Below are 24,442 nucleotides of genomic sequence, written 5' to 3'. Positions count from 1 at the left end.
ATAGAGTTCATTTGTTTAGTGGGCAATACCTGTGCTGTAAAGTGGGTGTGTAAATTGAATTGAACTATGCGTGCATTCATGCATGTCACTGCGGAACACCTTCATCCCTCGGTATTATTGTTGTGAACGGAAAGATCCATACCTACTGTATGCTGTATACTGTATGTAGGCTTACATGTATACCAAGAAGCAATACATATATACATACATGTACATGTAGGTCTCCAATATTTATATATATATATGTACGCACACGTAGGCCTACATAGTTTATTAAAGGACAAGTCCACCCCGACAAAAAGTTAATTTGAATAAAAAGAGAAAAATCCAACAGGTAAAACACTGAAAATTTCATCAAAATCTGGTGTAAAATAAGAAAGTTATGACATTTTAAAGTTGCGCTTAATTTCACAAAACAGTTATACGCACATCCTGGTCGGTATGCAAATGAGGAGACTGATGACATCACTCACTATTTCTTTTTTTATGAAATATTCTAATTTTCTCCTGATAATTGTCCTGAGAAACAAAGTTTCATTTCTCCCTGAACATGTGGAATTAATGTTGTTTAACAATTCATGGTTCAATCAAGTCGGTCCATATTGTCAAATCTGTAAAAAATAAAGTAAGGTATAATTCAAACAATATAAAAAACAAAAGAAATAGTGAGTGAGGGACAACATAGATTCTCATTATGCATATAAATAAATAAGTGAAAATTTAAAATGTCATAACTTTCTTATTTTACATCCGATTTTGATGAAATTTTCGGCGTTATGTTTGTTTGGTTTTTCTCTATTGATTCAAATCAACATTTTTCTGAGGTGGACTTGACCTTTAATGATTGGTAGGGTTGAATTCAAATGACAAATAATCTACAAGTACATATTCAGAGGTAATATGAATACAATACCGTTTTTACATTGGTTTTCATATATATCCCAGTGCTGGACATCGTGGGACGGCGACACCGCTATAAACCCCGCTATAATAACATTCATAGTAGAAAAGTTATCCCGGCACAGTCCTGGGGGAAAAAATTATGTATCCATTCACACTGCAGCAGGCGATTTTTATGACCTCCGTATTAACAAAATATGTGTGGGCTTGTGACCCAGTGAATGACCCGACTCTGATAAACCGGAAATACTTGAGGGCGGGGATTGAACCCACGTCCTTCAGATTGAAAAACAAGAATCAGACCACAACGCCCCAACATTAAAGTACCGTAAACATATCACAATTGGTTAAATCCCGGTGTTGTAGCGGTGTGCCTTCTCACTGAAGGAACACTGGGACAGTGACGGGGCTGTCCCGCTGCTATTACTATGGCCTGCCTAGCGAGTTTGTTGTGGGGTTATCGCAAGGCGAGTTTATCCCAGGTAGTTTATTGAGAGTCCGAGAATTCACGCTGAAGGCAACACTGCTACAGTCTTGGGGCTATCCTGGGTACTGTAGTGTGAAGACGGTATATATTAAAGTGAAAATTAGGCCTAGTTGTCCAATGCAGGTGCTCTATACATGTACATGTAGGCCTTACATGTCAATGTATAGGCCTACTGCTCGACATGGAACTTTCTTGTTTTCACATTTCTGCAGAGAAAGATCAGGAAAACGATAATTAAGAAAGAAAAAAATGACTGAAAGATTAAAGTTTCCTATTTTTTCCATTCAAAGTGCATTTTTCTGTCACTGTAGCCATATTACTTTTAGCCACATACCTATAAAAATTGGGGAGGGAATGAGGGATACATTGTGTACGTGTATTTAGCACAAGGTATTTATGTATTTTTTTATTGGAAAGGATAATTCATGTTATTTGGGGGATGGAGGGGATATTGTTACTCATGCCCCATGTACATGACTACATGTGCTTTGGCAGATGAAATCTGTGCATCGCCTGATGCTTTGTAAGATGTAAATACATGTACAGTGTATGACTCATTCGGTCTAGCACCGAAGGGAGATCAATATTAAAGTCAAGAACAGTAAAATAAGTGATGCAGTTCCCATGATGCTTTAGTTTGCCAGTTGCAATCAACCCTCTTGCATGTGTGTACGAACAGACATAAACTGTAGGCCTAGGCCTATAGCCTATAATTTCTTTGAATAGTTCATTGATCTACAGGTGGGCCTATTCATCTGTGCACACATTTCATCCATCTATTAATCAATCCATCTATTATCCATTAATCTATTCAACCATCCACCAACCCACACACCCATCCATCCATCCTTCCACCCACCTATCCATCCATCCATCTACCCACCCACCCATCCATCCATCCACCCACCCGCCCATCCATCCATCAAAAGTTCATTCATTCATCCATCCATCTATCTATTTTTATGAAGTCAATATATACATGTAGGCCTACATATAGTTCCCCCAAATTCAGACATACTGTACATATTACATGTCTGACTTCTTTCAATCCAATTTGAGCTAGTCTCATATGTAATGGTTTTTGTGCAACATGATATTACTGTTGTACACTAATCTTACATGAGTGTTCAATTTATGTGAGACAAATGTAATGTAGATGAATCATTGATTATTAAGATTATTGTAAGAGATATACCATCACACTGGTCTATTGTATGGTTGCTGTCATTAGCAAGTACGTGTACATGTACATGTACATTGTAGGCCTACTTATACATGTAGACGTTTATTATTTTATTTTTTAGTATGTGACTTTTGTCACAGCGCAACAAGTGACCTCTGACTTCACAAGGAATTTAGTAATGGATATTTTTAGAATCATACATTACTTGTTGCTATGTCTGGCAAGTTTTAGATACATGCAAGTTTTTAACCAAAACCTTTGTATTTTGTACGCATGATTTTTTTTGTAATGAATGGGTCAATTAGTAAGAATTATACTTGTAGCAACAGGGGCTGCGGAAGCAGTACAAAAATGTAAAAATGTGTACAAAAACGTAAAAATGACCATATACATGTATATATTATTTTTTGCATGGTCAGCCCCCCCCCCCCACTTTGGAAACCATTCCACGGCCCCTGAGCAGAAGAAGTCATTTTAACATTGGTTTTAATAATGTTTTGACTCACATAGCCACTTTGCCGATTTCTGTTTTTTATCCTACCTCAGTCACATTTGCTCAACGGCGAGTCAAACACAGCCATTTTATTCATTTTTTTTCAAACCACCTACATGTAGCTGGTGCAAAAAATGTTTAAACGGCTATTTTCGACTTGCCGTACGGCCGCCGTAGAGCAAATGTTTAATGTGACCGAGGTGTTTAATACATGTAGGATTGTTGCATGGTGTCTAGCCTGAATGAGGCATCATTGGCCAATATCGGGAGAGAAGACATATTCCTCAAAACGTCAATAAAGGAATTATTGATTTCCAGCGCCGCCGATGTAGCAGCTGAGTTCGGCCAAGACTCCTGCAAATTTAATTATCGAGAGCATACAGTATTATGCTCTGCAATGAATCATGGGCTTTTAATCCATTCAGTGTTCAAGCATTGACAGGTGTAATGATGAAATTCAGATACATTTGTTAGAAAATAGAAGTGGTGTAGGGCAGCCAACATTTGCATAATTTTAGAGCAAGTGCAGCACTGTATATTTTAAAGAATAATATTTAGATTTCGTTTAATATTTTGCTTTCTATTGTGGCATCAAGGGTAGGCAGAGACACAAGACGTGCTGTACAAAATGTAGGCTCTCTTACTATCCACCAGTCTCTACACACATTGGTGCACAGTCACATGACCAGTAATGATGATTGTATTACTCTCAAAATATGTAGATTACTTACATTTTGTGTGATATTTAGAGAGCTCTGAGCTGACTGCAACCCCTGTACCTGAATAATCATATTAATAATATTATTCAAATGATAATATACATATGCAGAATATATGTACATGTACATGTTAAAAATGTCCCTTTCTTTATACGTGTACATGCAAATAAGACATTTCCAAATTTTTTTTTAATGCACAATTTTGATTGGAAACTTTATGTTGCAGCAGCACACACCTTTGCCAACATACAAATACATGGTAGGCACATTCTCTTTCAAAATAGACTGTCAGCTGCAATGAATGGAACTATGGAACTTCCAATCTACAGTAAAGATAATACAAGAAGAATATTCAAATGATTGATGAGTCATGTGTGTTGATTTAAAATCAAACTTTGCAGGTAGGCCTACATACATGTATACTTGAAGCTCCAATCTAGAATTTGTATACCAACCATGAATAAACAACATTTGCCCTGTACATGTATATATGAAGGTAGAATTTGGTGCAGACGTGCTCATTTTGGCCACCTGTAAGACTTTTTGTATAAATAAAAAGGGCCAATTTGAAGTGGTTTCTTGCCCCATAGGCTATCTGTGGGGGTATCCAATAGTCTATATATTGTAATTATAAAAACATGGTGTATCTGAATTGCACACTACATGTATGGTTTTTATATGCATGCTCATTTGTTTACATGTATATGATTATTCAGAGCATGACACTGACACTGGTCCGAAGGTCCCAGACCAGTAAAAATTGCTGTCGGGCCAGTTAAACTTTTTCAGAAATAGCCAGATTTACTGGTCCGGCATGACCAGTAAAAAAATATATCAAACTGAAACTGATACAAATGATATTTTCTCCTCTTATGTGAATAAAAAATGGCTCTGCTATCTTAAAGAATGGCTCTCCAAAATTGAGAAATGGCGCTTGTGAAATATATTGTGTAAGTGTACTGTTTGTTATATATATATATATATTTTTTTTTGGGGGGGGCAATAAAATTAAGACAGCAAAATAAAATCAAGCCTTTTTAATGTTTTTCTTTATTTGGGGGACCAGTATATATATGTTAGGTTTCGGACCAGTAATAAATGCAAAAACAGGGTATCTACTGGTCTGACATGAACTGGTTGGACCAGTAGAAAAAAAAGGGATAGTGTGGAGCCCTGGATTATTACACAAGGCTGTTGCATGCTGTTGATTTTTAACTGATGTTGAGCATTTACAAATAGCCCTCATCTTGGAGGACACACTATTATTCATTGGAAATTATGCGATCAATAAAAACCACTACTTCTTTATTGACTATTAATTCATTAACACGTGTGGTAAAAGAATAACAGCTTACACCGGTAAGCCCGGTTCTCTGTATTATTCACGGCTGCGCTGACATTGCTTTTACAATAGCCATATCATTATCCTGTGTTACTGAGCTTATTCATAAAGCAAGCAATAGCTTGTTGATTACACTTCAAAGGTACAGATCAGCATTTTGTGCATTAAATTGCAATGAATAATAATCGCTTTAAAAAGTTTTGTTGAAAACAAAACTTCTGTTGGTTTTTGAAATGCGGAAAAACAAATGCGTACACAAATTTTAAAAGTGCATTTTCTTAAAAGACAAAAAGGACAAAAGACTTTTCTGAGAAAGTGAAATGAAATGTGATGGTACATGTACAATGTACATACTGAACTGAAAATTTGGCAAAAAGTAAAATGCATGGTATGTTCATGTACTGTACATGAATGTATTTAATTCCCATATAGAATGCATGCATGACCTACACATGAGTCCATGGTACATGAACATTTGTACATGTACATAACATTCGTAATTTAGCCATACAACATGTATGCACATGTATGCTTTATTGTTGCAGTATGTATGTAAAAAAATCCAAAAAATAAATACAGGAATGAACATCTGTATGTGCTGTAGTTGTCCAATGTATAAAAATGAGAATGAAAAGTTATCCAACTGATAATGGTTTTAACTTTCAAAGAAGAAGATAGTAACTAAAACTGGAAAAGGTAAATAAATACTGTATGTAATCATTAATAATCAAAATTGTGGGTATCAACAGAAATCCAGAGATGCATGCATGAGCATAGTGATATCCCTACATGTACATTTGCATTGGAAACTGCAAACTGTATAAAGGAATTTTTATAGGCATTTCCATTCATATTCCATCTATTGTACTAAAGGAAAGGGGACTTCCCCCTTCCACTCTGTACCAGCCATCTATATCACTTTTTGTTCATTCATCACAACATTTCTTTTTTCATCTTGTGATCCTGCAGTAATTTTAGGAAGACTTGATCAAATTGTGTAAAAATGAAATCCTCTTTTCTGTTGTATGTAGGGCCTGTTGTGTCATGCACATACATGTACATGTATGAGTTGCATTCCTTGCATATTTTGTGAAAACAAGTACATGTACATTCACATTGGTGTAATTTTCACATTCACAAGTGACAATCTCTGCCTCATAGTTTAGAGAAAATGAACTTTGATATTAAAGTTTGATGATACAATGTACAAAGTGGGTGTAACGCGAAAAATATTTCAAAGCAAATATTTGATGGTTTTCCTTTATTATACATGTATCAGCAATAATTTATTTTTTTAATGCAGATGTCATATATGGAAAAATCATAAATGGCTCGACCCAGATTCATATATAAAGGCATCTTCATGATATTTGTTATCATGTATATGCTCTGAACTTTTGAGGTAATAGTTTTTCATTTCGACCATTTGTGTTGTTAGTTTGATATTATTTTCCTGTTCACCTTGTTATAAATTTTGCTGTACAAGCTTCTAATTTTTTTTTTTTTTTGGGGGGGGGCCAAATTGATCAAATTTTGAGGCTTTAGAAAGGTCTGGCCTTACTTTGGGTGCGAACATAAAATTACTAGAAACTTTATTATATATGAATACAAATATTTTGCATGTTTTGAATTAGATGGATTTCATGGAGATTAAAATAGCCATCACATATCACAATAGGAAAAGGAAGAAGAAGTAAAAAAAAAGAATATTAAAGAGGATAATTCATAAATATCTCTTTAGCTGCAGATGTAATCTCTGCATCCATTTACCATGTTTGTATCAAGAGTCAAGACATAAATGGCAACTCCTCCATCTTCTCTTTCTCATCCTCTTGTTTGGAATCTTTCTCCTCATTCTCATCTGAATTTTGTCTTATCAGCATTTACTCCTTCAATCTTTTCTATTCTTGATCATCTTCCTCAGTTCCTCCTCTTCTGATTCTTCAAAATACATAATTTGTATCTTCTCATTCTTCTTTCCTAATGTCTTTTCCTCATCTTGATCCTGTTCTCGTTATTTATTAAAAGACAAGTCCACCCCAACAAAGAGTTACTTTGAATAAAAGGAGAAATATCCAACAAGCATAACACTGAAAATTCTATCAAAATCAGATGTAAAATAAGAAAGTTATGACATTTTAAAGTTTTCGCTTAATTTCACAAAACTATTATGCACATCCTGGTAGGTATGCAAATGAGCAGACAGATGACGTCACCCACTCACTATTTCTTTTGTATTTTATTATATGAAATATGAAAAATTTGAACCTCCTCATTGTCATGTGAAACAAAATTTTATTTCTCCCTGAACATGTGGAATTATCATTATTTCAACAGTTTATTGTTAAGTCAAGTTGCTCCTTATTGTCAAATCTGTAAAAATTGAAATATTGTGTAGATAATTCAAACAATAAAAAAACAAAAGAAATACATGTAGTGAGTGAAGGACATCATCTCGTCTCTCATTTGCATATCATTGAGTTGTGCATATAACTGTTGTGAAAAATAAGCAAAACTTAAAAATGTCATAACATTCTTATTTTACATGCGATTTGGATGAAATTTTAAGTGTTATGTATGTTTGATTTTTCTCTATCGATTCATAACAACAATTTTGTAGGGTGGAATAGACCTTTAAAATGTTATTGTTTGTTATTTTTTCTCATTGTTGTTCTTTCCCTTTGTCATTTCCCTGATCTTGTATGTCTTCTCCAACTTCCTATTAATTGTACATGTGTACAGAGGAGGTTTTGTTATTGAGAAAATTTAATGATTTTGTTATGAAATTTGTAAAATTTGTTTTCGTCATATATGATACTTGATATCCATTTACATTTCCTGGCCGTTATATAATTTGCTTTCAGTCATATCATTGAGTCATTTGTCCCTTTTAAAGGTAAAATAATGTCGTTGCAGCAAGCTATTATTTCATTAGAAAGTCTTTAAAATGAAGATTAATTGTCATTGTCATCTTATTATCATAAATCTAGATCTGATACATTACCATAAACTTAGTGAAATCATAAAATCTTAGCTGAAATCTGACAACACTGTGGTACAGGCTTGGAAAAATACCTGACATTTGATGGAATTCTGTGCTTTTTACATGTAGCTCATTCCTCAGCACACAATTTGTTCCAGAGTCATATGACAAATACTTTTTTACATACATGTACTTGGGTGGTCATTCTGTTCAAAATTATTTTGAGATCGTTACCACAACTGGCATTTCTCTAAGCTTTATCATTTCAAGCATGAGGAAGAACTATACTGTATAAAAGCAATCTGAAGATATTTAGATTATACACATATAATATTTATAATCTTCATGTCTATGAGATCGTTGAAACCAGTGTGCAATCTGATACCAAAACTAGGAACTAACGAGTATTAACAGCCCATTGATGTGATTCGAAAATAGGTTCTCTCTTCTACTGAAAGGAGCTTGTGGTCAGAATTCAGCAATTCGCAATAATGAAAAGAAGTGGATTAAAATATAAGCAGGCTGAGCAGCTGGAAAACCACTTAAAAATAAAAAGAAATCGTGGTATTGAATTCATTTTCATGTACAGGTACATGTATGAACCTTGGAATAAAGCCCAGGGTCCCGTAACACAAAGGTTTAATAGCGATTAATCGTACGCTTGATTTTCACGATTAATTGTACTTTGTAGTCAATGGAATCAGTCGTAGAAAAATTTTCTACGATCATTGCTATAAAGCTTTGTGTTACGGGCCCCAGCACACACTATACGAGCTGATACGCAGTGATTTTTTAGTAGATCGCATTTCGCATTAAATGTGTATTAAAAGTTACAAGTTCTATTAAAGTAGAATTATTTTATATGCAGCGATTTTTTTGTAGATCACATTTTGCATTAAATGTGTAAGTTACAAGTTCTATAAAGTAAAATTATTTTATTCGAAGATCGGTATAAAATTAGGAATTATAAAATCATAATTTTGTTTTGCGGCAAGCCTTGTGGTCGGAGTAAAGTCCAAATCGCAGGTGATGATGACGTCATTGCGATTTTGAATTGAATTTGCTTTTGTCACTACTAGAGGGAGGCTCGAACTAGACTGAATTTCGACTTCAGTTGTCCTGCCACTATTCTGAACTGTGATTACGAAGACTTTATTGGTTTGAATGTTCATATCAAATGTTATTACGATTTCTTTGAAAATCGGATCGCAACTAATTGTACAGTGTGTGCCGGGCTTTAGACAACCCCGCAACATGTACATGTACACTGTACACTATTCAGATGATGATGATGATGGGTTCTTGTAAAGCGCCGGTATCCGCCTCAGCTGGGCGCTCATGGCGATTGCTCAAATATAGGAAATATCTCACAAATTTCAATGTTTTCAAACAGTGCTTAGGATCATCATTCAGTTCAAGTACTGTCCTAGTAATGCTACAATTGAGTTATTCTTGGGATAATGTTAGAGTGGGGAACAGAACGGTCTTCAGGTAAGACTCAAAAGTTGATTGGGTCTCTGCTCTCCTGATAAATTGGGGAAGGCTATGTGGTTAAGAGATTCCCTCAGCAATGCAACACTATTCAGACTTTTTTAAACCCCCAATTCTTAAACCCAGTTCTTATTTTTTTTTTGGGGGGGGGAGGGGGTGGGGGTGTCAGACTGATTTCCTAGCCCCACACGATATGCTTAGCTGGGGTTAAAGAAAATTTACACCTCATCCCAAGAACATCACACAGCTCATGAATATTGATAATTTTGCCACACAGTGTGTGTGTGTGTGTGTAACACAAGCGTTTGACTATCATTCTGCAATGTCCGTTAGACTGGATCTTTACAGGGACACTGTTTCGAGGCTACAGTAATTGTGCAAATTAAACTGGTCCCGAAATTATTTCACAGAAATTGGTAATTAATGCACAATCTCTGTGCTTCCTTTACAACATATACATGTAAGTCTTTGCATGGAACTTTTTTTTTTCAGCTGTACCTCGACCTACATGTACATGCAGTTCATCATCAGGTGTTGTGACTCAGTGGATGAGTCTCCGGACTTTGTACCACAAGGTCCGGGGTTCCAATCCCACCGCAGCATTCATGTCCTTTAGCCAGTCGTTTATCTACGTTTGCCACACTCCACCCAGGTGGAGTTAAAATGGGTACCTGGTAGGAAGAAATTCCTTGAAGGCTCGAGCATCCGATCAGGGTAGCTGTGCTAATTGCCAAGGTTTTAATAGTATGCAACACTTAGAAATAGTGTAGTAAATGTTGCATATTATTATTATTACTACTTCTGCTGGTCATACTGTTGATTATGCTGTAATACATTTGTAGTTCGCTGATTTAGTTAGTCTATAGTAGTTATCCTACATTTCGATTTCTGTCTTTCTTTTTCTTATCCAGGCAAGAAATAAAATGAACGGGGTCACGGTAGCAGCCAAGATCATCGAACTCAGAGACACAGACGACCTCAATGATTTCCGGGTGGAGATTGACATCCTGACAGAATGCAAGCATCCAAATATTGTCGGTCTGGAGGAGACGTTTCTTCACCAGTCCAAATTATGGGTAAGTTAGACTCCTCCATGGTAGAATTCATGAATAGCCATTGCAGAGCAAGGCTAACCATGCTGAAGGCCACCATGCCAGGATTTTTCAAAAGTACAGGTCAGCCATGGGAACCTAGAATAAAAAAACGTATAGAGTCCGAACAGGGCTCAAATTAAAAATTCAAAGGGGCAAGTCTAATTTTTAATAGGGCCCTTAAATGAAAGGGAAGGCAATGCTCATTTAGGGGCATCAATTCAATAGTAAATATTCTTTTCAGTGAGACACATGTATTGGATTACCACAGGGCACCAAGGCCTTGGGCAAGAAGGGTAGGCCCTACTTATTTCAGTCTACAAATATTTGGAAGGGTATCAAGGCCATTCTAGAGGGCATCGGAGGCCATAACCTTGGGTAGCCTTGGATCAGTTCACACCCTGGAGTCAAGTACCTTAATATCAAACACCTGTCCATAAAGTTCTAGGACAATTTGTGACTCTTGTTGTAAATCTTTTGAAGTTCTTCAGGTTGATGCGCTACAACTTGTATGGACACATTGTAACGGTTGATGTTGACGCATGTTGTTGCTTTTCACAGATGATGATCGAGTTCTGCGAAGGTGGTGCCCTGGATGATATAGTCCTAGAGCTGGAGAAACCGTTGACGGAGGCACAGATCAAAGTCGTTTGCAGGCAAACGCTGGAAGCTCTTGTCTACCTCCATGAACACAACATCATCCACAGGGATCTCAAGGCTGGCAACATCCTACTCACAATGGATGGGAATGTCAGATTAGGTAAGATAGTTGTGGGAAAGGGAGGAGAATGAGGGGGAGGGGAGGAGGGGGTGGAACGGCTGAGGGTCTGATCAGAGCCATTGGAGGGAAGGAATGTATTATAGGGTATACCTTCATGAACACAACATCATCCACAGGGACCTGAAAGCTGGCAACATCCTACTCACAATGAATGTGAATGTCATATTAGGTAAGGCAGTTTTGGGAGAGGGAGGAGGGGGAGGGTGGTGACTCGTGTATACCTTCAAGAACACAACATCATCTGTAGGATCTGAAAGGATCAAAAGATCAGATTAGGCAAGAAAGTTGTGCAGTAGTAGAGACAGGGAGGAGGGGGTGGAGGTCGGAGGAGCAGGATGAGGGTGAGAGTCTTAGTAGTCCAGTTCCAGCCCTGTTACAGGGAATTAAGTTACTTTCCCAAAGCCAAAATAGAGGGAGACACACAGTTCCATCTTCAAATAGTTTGAAAGTCACTCTATGTTGGCTTTGGGACAAGTAGCTTCCTTCCAACAGGGGCTAAACTGGACAAGGGTCTGAGTAGTCCAGGTTGGACATTGATGTATGAAAGCTCTCTTTGGGTTGGAAATCAGAAGGCTCTCTATGTTAACTTTGGGAAAGGGAGCTTCCATACATCAATGTCCAATCCGGACTCGGGTCGGAGGGACTTGAGTGGGAAGGAGGGCCATGAACAGGTCTTCAAGGATCTCAAGGCTGGCACAATTCTAGGTAAGATAATTGTGGGGTAAAAGGGGAGGAGTGTAAGGGAGGAGAATGAGCGTCTGATCAGGGACATTGGGTGAAGGTGGGGGGGGGGGGTGGAAGCTGTTGTCCTTCTTGGAAATAAACACGACATCATCTTCAGGAATACTGGGTCTTGGGTTTGAATCCCATTATAGCCCTGCAAACTGTTACCACTGCCATTAATTCACCCTAGAGTTATGAGGACCCCAAATTAAAAATTGTGGTCATTGTTTCTGGAATAATCCACAATATTTTTACGAGTGCAACAAGGAAATGTTGTGGGCTCTCTATCATCACAGTAACTGCTAGTGATACAGTAAGTTTGATGTTCGGTTTAAATTGTATGCACATACATGTAATGCGGTGCTGGCATGGGGGAAACAAGCGACCTTTGATTGCAGCATCCGCACTATTTGAAAATCCTGTTTTTGAGATTGAGTGCGCCTACAGTGAGGACTTCTTTCAAGAAATAGATAATGTATAGTCTGTATTCATGAATTAATGAAACGCATATTTGATATTTCATGTGAGAGCAAGATTCTTTCACAGTACTGGTTTGTGGGGGAAAAAACCTATACATGTACAACATTGCCCTCCGGTAATTTTTGTAATGAAGTATATATCACAATACATTTATAACTTCACTTTTCAAGAAATAGATAATGTATAGTCTGTATTCATGAATTAATGAAACGCATATATATTTGATATTTCATGTGAGAGCAAGATTCTTTCACAGTACTGGTTTGTGGAAAAAAAACCTATACATGTACAACATTGCCCTCCGGTAATTTTTGTAATGAAGTATATATCACAATACGTTGTGAATCGTCGTAAGTAATTATCCAGCTCTTGATTACCCTCGTTCCATTTTGATATTAAATGGACAAAAGTGGGACATGGTCTAGTTATTTGCTAATCCTTCAGATCCCATTTTGATAAGGATAAGTGCCTCTGAATGTAGATAAAGAGTACTTAGGTATTGTAGTTGGGGTATTTGTATGCAATCCTCAAGGTGAATGACATATTGTGTACATTTATATATTAAAGCGGACACGAACCAGGAGCTATCCCAAGTCCTTTAATAAAGGACAAGTCCACCCTAGCAAAAAGTTTATTCGAATAAAAAGAGAAAAATCCAACAAGCTTAACACTGAAAATTTCATCAAAATCGGATGTAGAATAAGGAAGTTATGACATTTTAAATCCTTGTTTTACTTTCTATGGGGATCCTCAAATTGGCAAACATGCTTCAAAATGGCTGATTGTGAATGGACAACTCTCCATTTGTTTTGTACACAATTTTTCAGATTTTCCCCATTATCTTTCAAATTGCATATTGCCTCATTCTGAGCATAATATATGTCATGGGAAAATATAATTCACACCACATTTGTCAAGGTCAGGAGGAAATGATGTGAAATATATAAAATAAAGGGGAAAATCTGAAAATTTGTGTACAAAACAAATGGAGGGTTGTCCACAAAATCAGCCATTTTCAGCATGTTTGCCAATTTGAGGATCCCCATAGAAAGTACAACAAGACTTAATATAAACTTCCATAACTTGCCTATTTCATGACCGATTTCGATGAAACTTTTTTTTAATTGTTCCTCTTGTTTTACTCTTTCCAATAGATTGCTTCTCTTCTTGGGTTTTGCTTTCCTTTAAAAAACAATATTGTTTTTCAAATGGAATAATTAATTGTTGGGTGATAAATACAAGAAATAAAATATTCATATTGTCTCCAAACTTGGAGACAATAAGATATTCATATTGTCTCCAACGTTGGAGACAATATTGTTCTTGTTTGGAATTCTAGTTCTTTCACAGGCTCCTCAATTTCAATGTAAGATTTTAAAAAAATATTACTTTAAACATGAACATAATAATTAAAAAATACCAATCTGAGTGTTTAAACTGTATATATACCCATAAATTTTGAGCCAATGTATGAAAACAATTATCAAACTATCGGCTATTTCAATTTTTCTCTCCTGGTATGAATATACTCTCTGTTACCTAAATTTTAATTCCTTTTTTGTTTATAGTTTCAAAAGCTCTTTTTAAAACTATCTACTTAAATTGGTTTTGGATTTGATTTCAAACCACAGGCTTGAATATATTATATAGAGCCGCATCCATTTTCCAAACTGATTCTAGAGGGCTTAAGGAAATGGGATGTTTTGATTTCACAGGCCTCTCATCTTGTATGACCTTTGAAAACTACAGGTTTCTGGGTATATGGCAATTGTAATATGATACAAGGATGTTCAATTAGGTCATTTCTCAATCTTAGTTCTGACTACAATTTGTAGAAACTTTTTTTTTAATGTTGCAAACAAGTAATTTGTCATCTTTTGTTACAAGTGTAATTGATAGGCATTCTGTTAATAACTTTAAGAGTGTAGGTCTATAAGATGATGCGTACAATCACAGTATTTTTTAGACTTTCTAGATAAACCGTAGTAGTAGTATAAGTTGTGAGATCTTTATCCATCACATATTTGTATTTTTTATTAAATCATAAAGTCATAATCCAGGTAAAATTATAATATTTCAATATTTACAAGTTATTAAGACAGATATTGTGACAAACAGCAATATTAAAAAAATAAAGCTTAGCAAACAAAACAATAAAATAATACAAGGCAAACACACTAACAACATAGCATTGTACAGTTGCTACATATACTTGCTGTATATGTAAGGGTTAAAAAAGACTTGAAATATCAAATAAATAATATCAAACTGTAAGCACATTAATAAATATCAGGGCTACACCTCAAATTTCCATTTTTTTTTAAGTTGATGGAAAGCTTATTTCTTTTTTTTTGGCTAAGGAGTATTCCAAATATTTAACAAACAATCTTTGGTAAAACATCTTTGAATTCACAAATATATATTTAGCCAGTAAAAATAAATAGGACAAAAACTTATCAGTTGATACTCCAAATACATGTAGTTTTTCAAAATTGGTCATGGACTCATGGTAAAATTAAAATCATGCTTACGTAATATTATTGTATGTATATATTGCCAAATGGGGAGAACTACTTGAAAATTGCACAAAATGTATCCGTCACGTTCTTTATGATACAATCTTTTAATTTTATCTGAAAATGAATTCAAACTTTGAAAATAACTAACTTTCTTTGAACTTTAATAGCAAACCTAATTTATGCAAATTTTAGATATTTGGTATTTGTCAAGTAACAGTTTTTAAAATTCATGCATCCCAATAAAACTGTATGTAGAGTATGCAACCATTATTTGCAATGTTTTAGCTACCTGTTTCTGGTGGGAACTCAATCACATTTAGTTTTGCACAGGACATGAGAACAGAATTTATAAATCAATTGAAACTCTACTGAACAAGTTTTTTTTCATTTTATATAAAATCATATAACTATCGATTATTATTTTTGTGATTGTGAAATTAATGTGCACTAGAGATGCCCATGATCGAAACCCAATTTTGTCATATCACATGATGTACTGTTATTCTCAATATCTCAGACAAAGGTGGTTACTTTCTATTAAAAAATAATGTGTATATTGTTACATGCAGTTATGTTTGATATGTATCTGGAAGAAAATGAATGAAAATCCAACTTCAGTTATATTTGCGAACTCTTTTCTTGGTGAGGGTTAACAAGTTGGTCTTGTGTTTTATATTGCAAATAATTTTCCGGTAGTTTTATTTGTGACCTCTGTCTGGTGAAGGAGAATGCAGTTGATCAAGTAAATTCCTGCAATTTTAATTTTTTTTCAAGAAGTATTTTATTTCTCAAGATGAATAGGCAGAGGTAACTAAACTTTTCATTCATTATGTTTTCTTCAAGATAACAAAAAAAAACACATTCATATTTTTATAAGTTGCACCGCAAATCAACATCATAGGGAAGGTCTACGATTGGTATCATTTATCTTTTGTAACATCACAAGTTATGTTGTGCACACATGTAGTTGCTTATTACAATTTGCATCCAAGTTGTGTATTTCTTCATTGGCTGGCTAGTTTGAAGCCAACATCCAAGCCCGTCATCAATGGACCATTTTACAGAGGAAAGGATGGAAGAAAGTTTAGGGCAGATTGATTCAAATCTTTTGCCTCGGATGCTTCCATCCATAGTGGTTTCAAAATCTTGGTTTCGTACAATTTTCAATCAAACTTAACATTCGCTAATTGTATTCAGCATATGCTTATTTTTTGTTTGTTTCATCTTTGATTATGGAAGTAATGAAGTTCAAATCATTGAATTTTTGCAGAACTTTGATTCATGATTAATTTTTATTTTTGTCTTGATTTTTTTCAGCTGATTTTGGAGTTTCCGCCAAGAATTCATCACCGCAGCAGAGAAGAGATTCATTCATTGGAACACCATACTGGTAAGGATTGTCCTGAGTGGATATGATAACATTGATGTTGGTCATATTCAATAATGTTCGTATATGTAAAAAACAACCCCTCCCCCCAAAAAAAGAAAGTGAGCAAAATTGATCTTGGTGAAGGAAATTGTACTATTTTCTTTTGGTTGAGTTGTGAACATCTTCATGATCATGTTGACAAAAATGTGTTTAATTTTTTTAAGTTTATCAATGAAAATGATGTTGCATTTCAGAAGATTCAAACTACCCCTTTATCATTGTTTGTAGTTCTTTGTGAGTGAAATATTAATGTTGCAAATTTCATTTATGTTCATATATTTATCACTATCATCAGCATTATCAAATGAATGCAAAGGTCTTTGACTTTCATAATTTCAAGTTTGTCATATTTTGATTAAAACTCTTTTATTTTTAAATCAAAGAGAGAGTAAAAACTAGATGTGCATGTTTTTCAGCAGTTGTGAGATTCTAAGGCTGAAAGGAAACTCATCCAGTTTATCAACAAAAAGTGATCTGTTTATGAGGTCTCTGTGAGTCGCCATATGGCTTAATATTGGCATTCATTTAAAAACCTCATAAGGAACATGATCTGTCATTTGAAAACCGTTGTAAGCTTTCTGTTTGTAATGATTCATTGGCATCCAGAGGGTTAACGCTCACACAGTTTATCAACAGAAAGTGATCTGCTCGAAAGTGTCCAAATTATGCAGAGAAGCGTAACCCGGGCTTTGGGAAATCAGTATAAGCATCATTGTTGCCATGGTAACCACTTTATTTATGCCCCTCCCGGTCTGGGTGGTGTTTCATTGACTGGATTAAGTGGAATTCGAGCCGATCTTTGCTTACCGCACCACCGAAGACTATTCCTCTTGTTTCAATTTTAAAGAAGTGATTAAAGAGGCCTGTGTCTGAGTTCTCAGAGGTGTTTCTTGGTTTTAAAGGGGAAGTTCACACTGCCAATAACTTTTTCGGTAAAAATAGCAGAAAAAATAACAGAAAATATTGGTGAAGATTGATTGATGAAGATTTGATGTATACCAGTTTGATGCAAGAATTTGCAGTCGTATAAAAAAAACCCATAATGTTGCTTATAAAATCATTGACAAAACTTAAAATGACACAATTCCCAGGACTCTTCCAGAACTTATTTAAATATTTCTTTTCAAATTCTATTGTTATTATTATCATTATTGTTTATTTATTTATTTATTTAATTTTTGGGTGGTGGGGGTGATGTTATGAGGTGTCAATTATAATAGTGCTGCGTCCTACAATTCATTTGGATTTTGCTCAATAAATTGAGAGTTCATAGAATTGAGTTTGAATGAAAAGTCTCATGATCCCTTTCTTTTGTAAATGTATTGATGCATCCGTATACCAAATCATTTTTGTAATTGTTTTGGTGTGGAGACTTTCACAAAACTTTTCACCAGCAATAGGACAGGGGCATGAGAATCTAGATTCTCTTGGTTTTGAAAGAAAATCTGTCCTACCTAAAACACTAGATTATTCCATGTGCACTGTGCAAGATTTTGTAAGATACAAAAGGAATAATGCTTTCTTCAAAGAACCTGTCAAAACGGTTATTTCATAATTGCATGTTGGGGCCAATGGACGTTGCTTTACTGAAATTATATTTCGAATTACTGAAAATGTTTACATCATGATGGTTGTGATAAAAGCTATCAGTTTATCCAAAAAAAGAGAAATAACATGAGTTCAGAAATATTTTAGTAATTTGTTAAAATTCTAAGTAACCACCTCAGAGATAACAATTTATTAAACATTTTTTGGTTTTCTAGGTTTATAGATTTCCATTGAAATTTGTAAGCAGAATTCATTTTGTAGACTTTGGGCATTAGTTCAGGGTGATAGTGATACTAATGTTTTTTACATGAATTATCTAAGTATAAAAGTAGAAAAGACAGGACGACAGGTTGATGTTGATATGTACCAAGAACGTGGCAGTACACATAGGTCATTTGTGTTTCCAAGGCAACATCATCAACAAAATATAACTGTCATCTATCCCAGTAGTCTATAAATGTGTTTGTTGATTTTGATAGCATATAATTTTTTCTAGACAAGTGATCTCAAAAGTCTCTCCTCTCCGTGTCTTGTTTTTGTATCTCTTTCTCCTTCTCTCTCATGATGATTGCCCTTTTAAAGACAAACACAAACATGTACATGGAATACTACTTTGGTTAGGAAAATGAGATTTTAAGAATAACTTACATTTATGAAGAAATTAATGAGAAATCCCATTTGAGATTCCTGATTGCTATATAATGTAATATTAAATGGAAGCATGTACATTATTATTCAGAAATGAAAAAAAAGCTGATTTAGTAGGAATTCATAGTTTTTGCTTCATTTTGAATAAGATAAATAAAAGTCCCATACAATTTGAGAATGTCGACAAAGTCATTGATCATCTAACATTAGTGCTTTGTAAAACTCTTATAATGTACATGCAATATCGATGCAAACGTTCATGTTACTGTAAAAAACAAAAATCTGATTTAGCACAGTTTTTTTTTTCAATTTAAATGAAATTCATCAAAGGACAGTCATAATCGATCAAGGACCGGTGGCAATAAAAGTTAAACATCTGACATATCAGTACAGCTCTTACATAACGTTCATCTTCATGAATCTCTACCTGTTACAACTTTTCATTTGGACATAAACTTCTTATATATTCTGATTCCATGAAATATATGGACTGGTAAAATATTTCTAAATATTAAACTGATCAATCTGTTTTGATAATATTTCTGCATCCAGGATGGCGCCAGAAGTCGTCATATGCGAGACGCTGAAGGACAACCCGTACGACTACAAGGCAGATATATGGTCGTTGGGTATCACGCTAATAGAACTGGCAGAGACGGAACCCCCTTACCATGATTTGAACCCTATGAGGGTGCTTATTAAGATCCCCAAGGCATCACCACCAAGCCTACAGTACAAGAAAAGATGGTAAGAATATCATTGATAGTCAGTTTGTTTGCTTGTTTGATTGAATTGGGTGATGAGTGGCAAATTTCGGTGAATGGATTTCCTGACGGTCTCAAGTGCATCATCACCAAGCTTACATTGTAAGAAAAGATGGCAAGACTATCATTAGTTAATTTGTTTGCTTGTTTGATTGAATTTATTTCTGGGTACCCATTTACTACTACAACTGGGTGGAGAGTGGCACATGTAGATTAAATGCATTACCAACGGTCTTAAAATGCATCACCACCAAGCTTACATTATAAGAAAAGATGTTAAGACTATCATTAGTCAGTTTGTTTGCTTGTTTGATTGAATTTATTTCTGGTTACCCATGTACTACACCTGGGTGGAGAGTGGCAAATGTAGATAAATGCATTACAGATAGTCTCAAGTGCATCATCACCAAGCTTACATTATCAGATAAAATGGTAAGAATATCGTTAGTTTGTTTGCTTGTTTGGATGAATTACTTTCTTTCATTTACTACACCTGGGTGAAGAGTGGCAAATGTAAATAAATGAATTGCATATAGTCTCAAGTGCATCATCACCAAGCTTACATTAAAAGAAAAGATGGTAAGAATATTGTCAGTCAGTTTATTTGCTTGTTTGAATTAATTTCTGGGTACCCATTTTTACACCTGGGTGAAGAGTGCAAATTTAGATGAATAAATTTCCTGATGGTCTCAAGTGCATCACTGTGATATCAAGCCTACAGTATATGAAGAGATGGTAAAAATGTAATTAGTCAATTTGTTTGATTGAATTTATTTCTGGGTACCCATTTACTGCACTTGGGTGAAGAGTGGTAAATGCCTTGTTGACTGTCTCAAGTGCAGTTGCATTATTTGAACCCCGGACCTGAAGTCTTCGATATTTATCCACTGAGACACAACACCCCTACAAGGTTCTCTAAAATCCTCCCTCAAATTTTCAGAGATTGATTTTGGATACCTGTTAATAGTATTATAGGAGGCACGATAGCTCAGTCGGTAGAGCGGGGGTTTCAGATTCCGGTGACCCGGGTTTGATTCCCACTTGGTGCGCTAGTGCCCTTTTGGTAAGGCATTAATCTTCATTACCAGGTTCCTCAGAGAGGACTTTAAGCCGTCAGTCTTCTGGTTGCTTCTTTACAAGCATTCCAGCTTTCACCAATCAGTTAAAAAATCACCACAATTTACCAATAGTCACGCTATGTGCGAATGCCCTTTTTTCAACAAATAATGTCTCATTTGATACATGGACTCATGTATCTCTAATGTCTTATGTCCTACATTCTCTTTGTTACACTGTATAAACAGGAAATAAGGACCCTCATTGATCCACTCTCAGATTCGTCTACATGCACATGTAGTTTCAGAACCAAGACAAAATTGATAGTCATACCCATTATTGATTGGCAATTGTCAACCACTAGGGGGCGCTACACCTTTATACAAGGACAGTTCAATGCCATAATCATTGAACATGAATGATTTGAAGTTTTATTTTGATAGTTTATACCATTTTCAATGTGTTTGTTTCTTCTTCTTGAGAGCAATATTGTGTTGAAACGGGCATTCTCCTCTTCTGTTTCTCACCCTTTGGACCCCTCTTACATCATCCATACATGAAATCAACATTCTAGAACCTGTAAGACAAATTTGCCTTTGCCCAACGATCTGTACCTGAATGGAATAAACTCCCTTTCCAAATAGTTAATGCAGTCTCGCTTGACAGCTTTCAAAAGCTTCTGCAAAATCACCTTGAAAATATTCCTCACTCCTCCTCATAACTGTGCGTCCAAGTTTCAGTTCATCTTCGTGATAGGCTGCAGAGCCCTTTGAAGATTACAGCAGATGATGATGATGATGATGATGAAGAGTCACATTTTTGGCCAGTCATCAAAATGCTTGATTTTTAAGTACATGTAGTTGATGTCAAGATTGCTACCCAAGTGGTAGCATGTGTGAATACATAATGATTCTGATGGAAAACGTGTAATGGCCTGACTGCTGAAATATTAAATTGTAAAAAAAATTGCAAACAAATGTATAGGATTCTAGCCAGTTGTTGGGTCTTTTTCCAAGCATTAATGCACTGTTTCCCCGGGGGGCCACTTACATTGACGAGTGGATATCATGCGCGACCCAAAAAACACGTAAAAAGGATGTCTTTTTCAAGATAGGACAAGTTACGTACATAACGTAATAAAATAAGGGTGTCAGAAACAATAAAATAATGAAAAAAGGGTATCTATTTTCGCTAGGAAAGCTACGTGTTTAGGGTCAAATTTGCGATGGTGTAAAAAATTAAGACTAAAATGTCTTATAAAGGATGTACTTTTTGCCCCAAGAGTCAACACTACTTAATTGGAGTACGATTTGCGCGAGTGAGGCTGTACTAAAACCAATGATGTTACATGTAGGTAAAGGTAAAACCTACGACCGACGTCCATGACATAATAATTGAGATATCGCTGTACTTGTTTAGGGGTTCAATTCAGGGAATACTTGCCAATAGGGTCATTTTGTTTCCAATACTTGTTAAGGGTAGGGTTTCACACGCCAATACTTGTTAAGGGGTGCATTTTCAGAGTATGGAAAATATGTGTTTCATGGTCGCGCATGGTATCCACTCGTCAATGGAAGTGCCCCCCCCCCCCCCCCCGGGACGGTTCCACATGGGCTTATCTCCAGAGTGATAATATTTCAGCCAAAGGGGCTGTTCCACTATCACAATCTAAAACCCTGATCCATCCCGAAAATTATATTTCAGTGACTCCCGATAAAACGGTTCATTTTCCCCCAATCCTTCCGATCCGAAGGCTTGCAAAATCGTAGCAAAATCGGCATAGTGGAACAGGGGCATCAGATTTGTGATTTCACAGGGTAATACCTTGGTCACATTTGCTCTACGGCGGCCGTACGGCGAGTCGAAAACAGCCGTTTTCACATTTTATGTACGAGCTACATAGAGGTGGTTTGTATAAAAAAATGAATAAAACGGCTGTTTTCGACTCGCCGTACGGCCGCCGTAGAGTAAATGTGACCATGGTATATTAACTTACATCAATGCAGGGTAGATGCACTAGATCTCTAGATCTACGATGATATGGTGACAACTACCCTTTATTTTAAAGACTTTTTTTCAATCATGAAATTATCGTTTGCCTCATTCACAGACTTCTAACTCTAACTTTTCATGCTTTTTTTAATGTACGTGTATGGAACTAATATCTTACTGTGAGCAGATTGAGTTCTCAGGGGCTTTAGTCCACATCCAACTGAGATAGCCATTATTCTTCATTTCGCTCCTTCGTAAAGAAATGTTAGACCCCGTTGTTACCTTTTAAGGCAATATTTTGTAGCTGAAAGAGCCTCTTGTATCTATCTATTCACCTTTATTTCTAATATGTTAACACGATTGAGGAAGTACAGGGATATTTTTCACGTGGAAACATGTGCAAATAATATATTTATTTAGTTATTCCGCTTGAAATGTGTGGAATTGATGTTTATTGATGTTAAAGAATGATATTTTCATACTTCTTTTCATATTTTTGAAGAGATAAAGATAATATTGAAAGGAGTGTAAATTAATCTTACTGAGCTATTTTCATTCGCTTTGTCAGTTTGGATTCGGAAAAAAAAATATGGGCATGAGTTATGGTATGCATGTTGTGCTATGGTAAAGAAAAACAAACTTGGGTTGTATTTAGTACAAAGTGAACAAATTCCAACAATGTCAGTAAGTAGGTTTGTGGTGAAAAACAAGACATGTTTGTCATGTTTGTATTCACAAGCAACAAAATCCCCCCCCCCTCTTAAATATTTTATCACAACATAAGTTTGTTTTGTATTTTTTAATGAGGTATCATTAGATTCTAATGGGGATTTCTAAGTCCTGTTTGATATTTTTCTCACATGGTATTTTTGCTTTTAGTTTTAGTGCCTCTGACCATTGTAGTTTTGTTAATATTATATTTTCATGTAAATTAAAAATATAAATTATTCCATACAACCAACCTTGTCTAATTTCTCAATGAGGAGTCAGATAATTGCATACCTGACATAGCAATATATAATTCATACTACACTTAAGCACAACATTTTTATTTTTATTTTTCATGAACATATACTTTACCTCTTGTTATTAAAGATACTTTGAAGTATTTTCTGACAGACAAAATTACCCAAACTTGTGAACGATCAGAATATGTATTTCCAACAGAATTTAAGAAAATCACCACCAAAGTGCTCAAAATATATAGATAATATTGTGTTCCCAATGATTCTGACAGTTGTTTTTTTAATGAACAAAAAATAAGTACCGTAAGTCATTTTTTTTGACTGGTCTTTTTCAGAGCTGGAAATGCTGGAAATAAACCCAGATTGGCCTGTGGCCATTGACCATCGGAATATTGGATTTAGAATTAAATCCTTGAGGTTTGAATTTTATTGTTATCAATAAATATTAATTCTTTATCGATAAATGTTAAATCTTTATAGGGTTTCAGATTTAATCCAGAGTTTGACTTTGACTGGTTGGTAACAACAGCCAATCTGGATTTATTTGAAAATCCATGCAATTTATTCTATACTATGATGATATACAGCATATGCACAGTAATTAAACTTGATTTTAATGATTTTCTTTCCGAATTTTTCCTCCATTCTACCAACTACATGTATGTTACAACTAGACCAAAACATATAAGTGAAAGAGTTTGTATGGCAGGGTTTAATAACCACACTTTGATAAATACTGAATTATGCATTGAGAGTAATGCTTGTTTGTATTCTACGTTGACTGATCCCAAATGACCTTTATTCCAATGTTAATCCGCAGCTTTCATCCTTGTTTGACTTACCTTGGC

At 35.3% G+C, this 24,442-nt stretch overlaps 1 protein-coding gene across 1 annotated transcript; it reads left to right on the top strand.

Moving 5' to 3' along the window:
• The first annotated feature begins 10,513 nt into the window (after nucleotides 1–10,513).
• On the top strand, nucleotides 10,514–21,595 carry LOC129273089 (serine/threonine-protein kinase 10-like). The gene is made up of 4 exons (XM_054910140.2): nucleotides 10,514–10,674; nucleotides 11,251–11,449; nucleotides 16,510–16,582; nucleotides 19,370–21,595. The coding sequence occupies exons 1-4, from the start codon at nucleotides 10,522–10,524 to the stop codon at nucleotides 19,566–19,568; spliced, it is 624 nt and encodes a 207-aa protein (XP_054766115.1). The 5' UTR covers nucleotides 10,514–10,521; the 3' UTR covers nucleotides 19,569–21,595.
• The last annotated feature ends 2,847 nt before the right edge of the window (nucleotides 21,596–24,442 follow it).

The sequence above is a fragment of the Lytechinus pictus genome, chromosome 12, assembly GCF_037042905.1.
Source record: "Lytechinus pictus isolate F3 Inbred chromosome 12, Lp3.0, whole genome shotgun sequence".
Taxonomy (NCBI): domain Eukaryota; kingdom Metazoa; phylum Echinodermata; class Echinoidea; order Temnopleuroida; family Toxopneustidae; genus Lytechinus; species Lytechinus pictus.
The sequence above is the reverse complement of the archived record's forward strand: the minus strand, read 5'-3'. Positions and strand labels throughout refer to the sequence as shown.

What these genes read in the sequence shown, in the direction of transcription:
- LOC129273089 (XM_054910140.2), top strand. Translation starts at nt 10,522, where the DNA reads ATGAACGGGGTCACGGTAGCAGCCAAGATCATCGAACTCAGAGACACA. An exon ending in TTCACCAGTCCAAATTATGG is followed by an intron (nt 10,675 to 11,250) that starts GTAAGTTAGACT and finishes TGCTTTTCACAG; the next exon opens with ATGATGATCGAGTTCTGCGA. An exon ending in TTCATTGGAACACCATACTG is followed by an intron (nt 16,583 to 19,369) that starts GTAAGGATTGTC and finishes TTCTGCATCCAG; the next exon opens with GATGGCGCCAGAAGTCGTCA.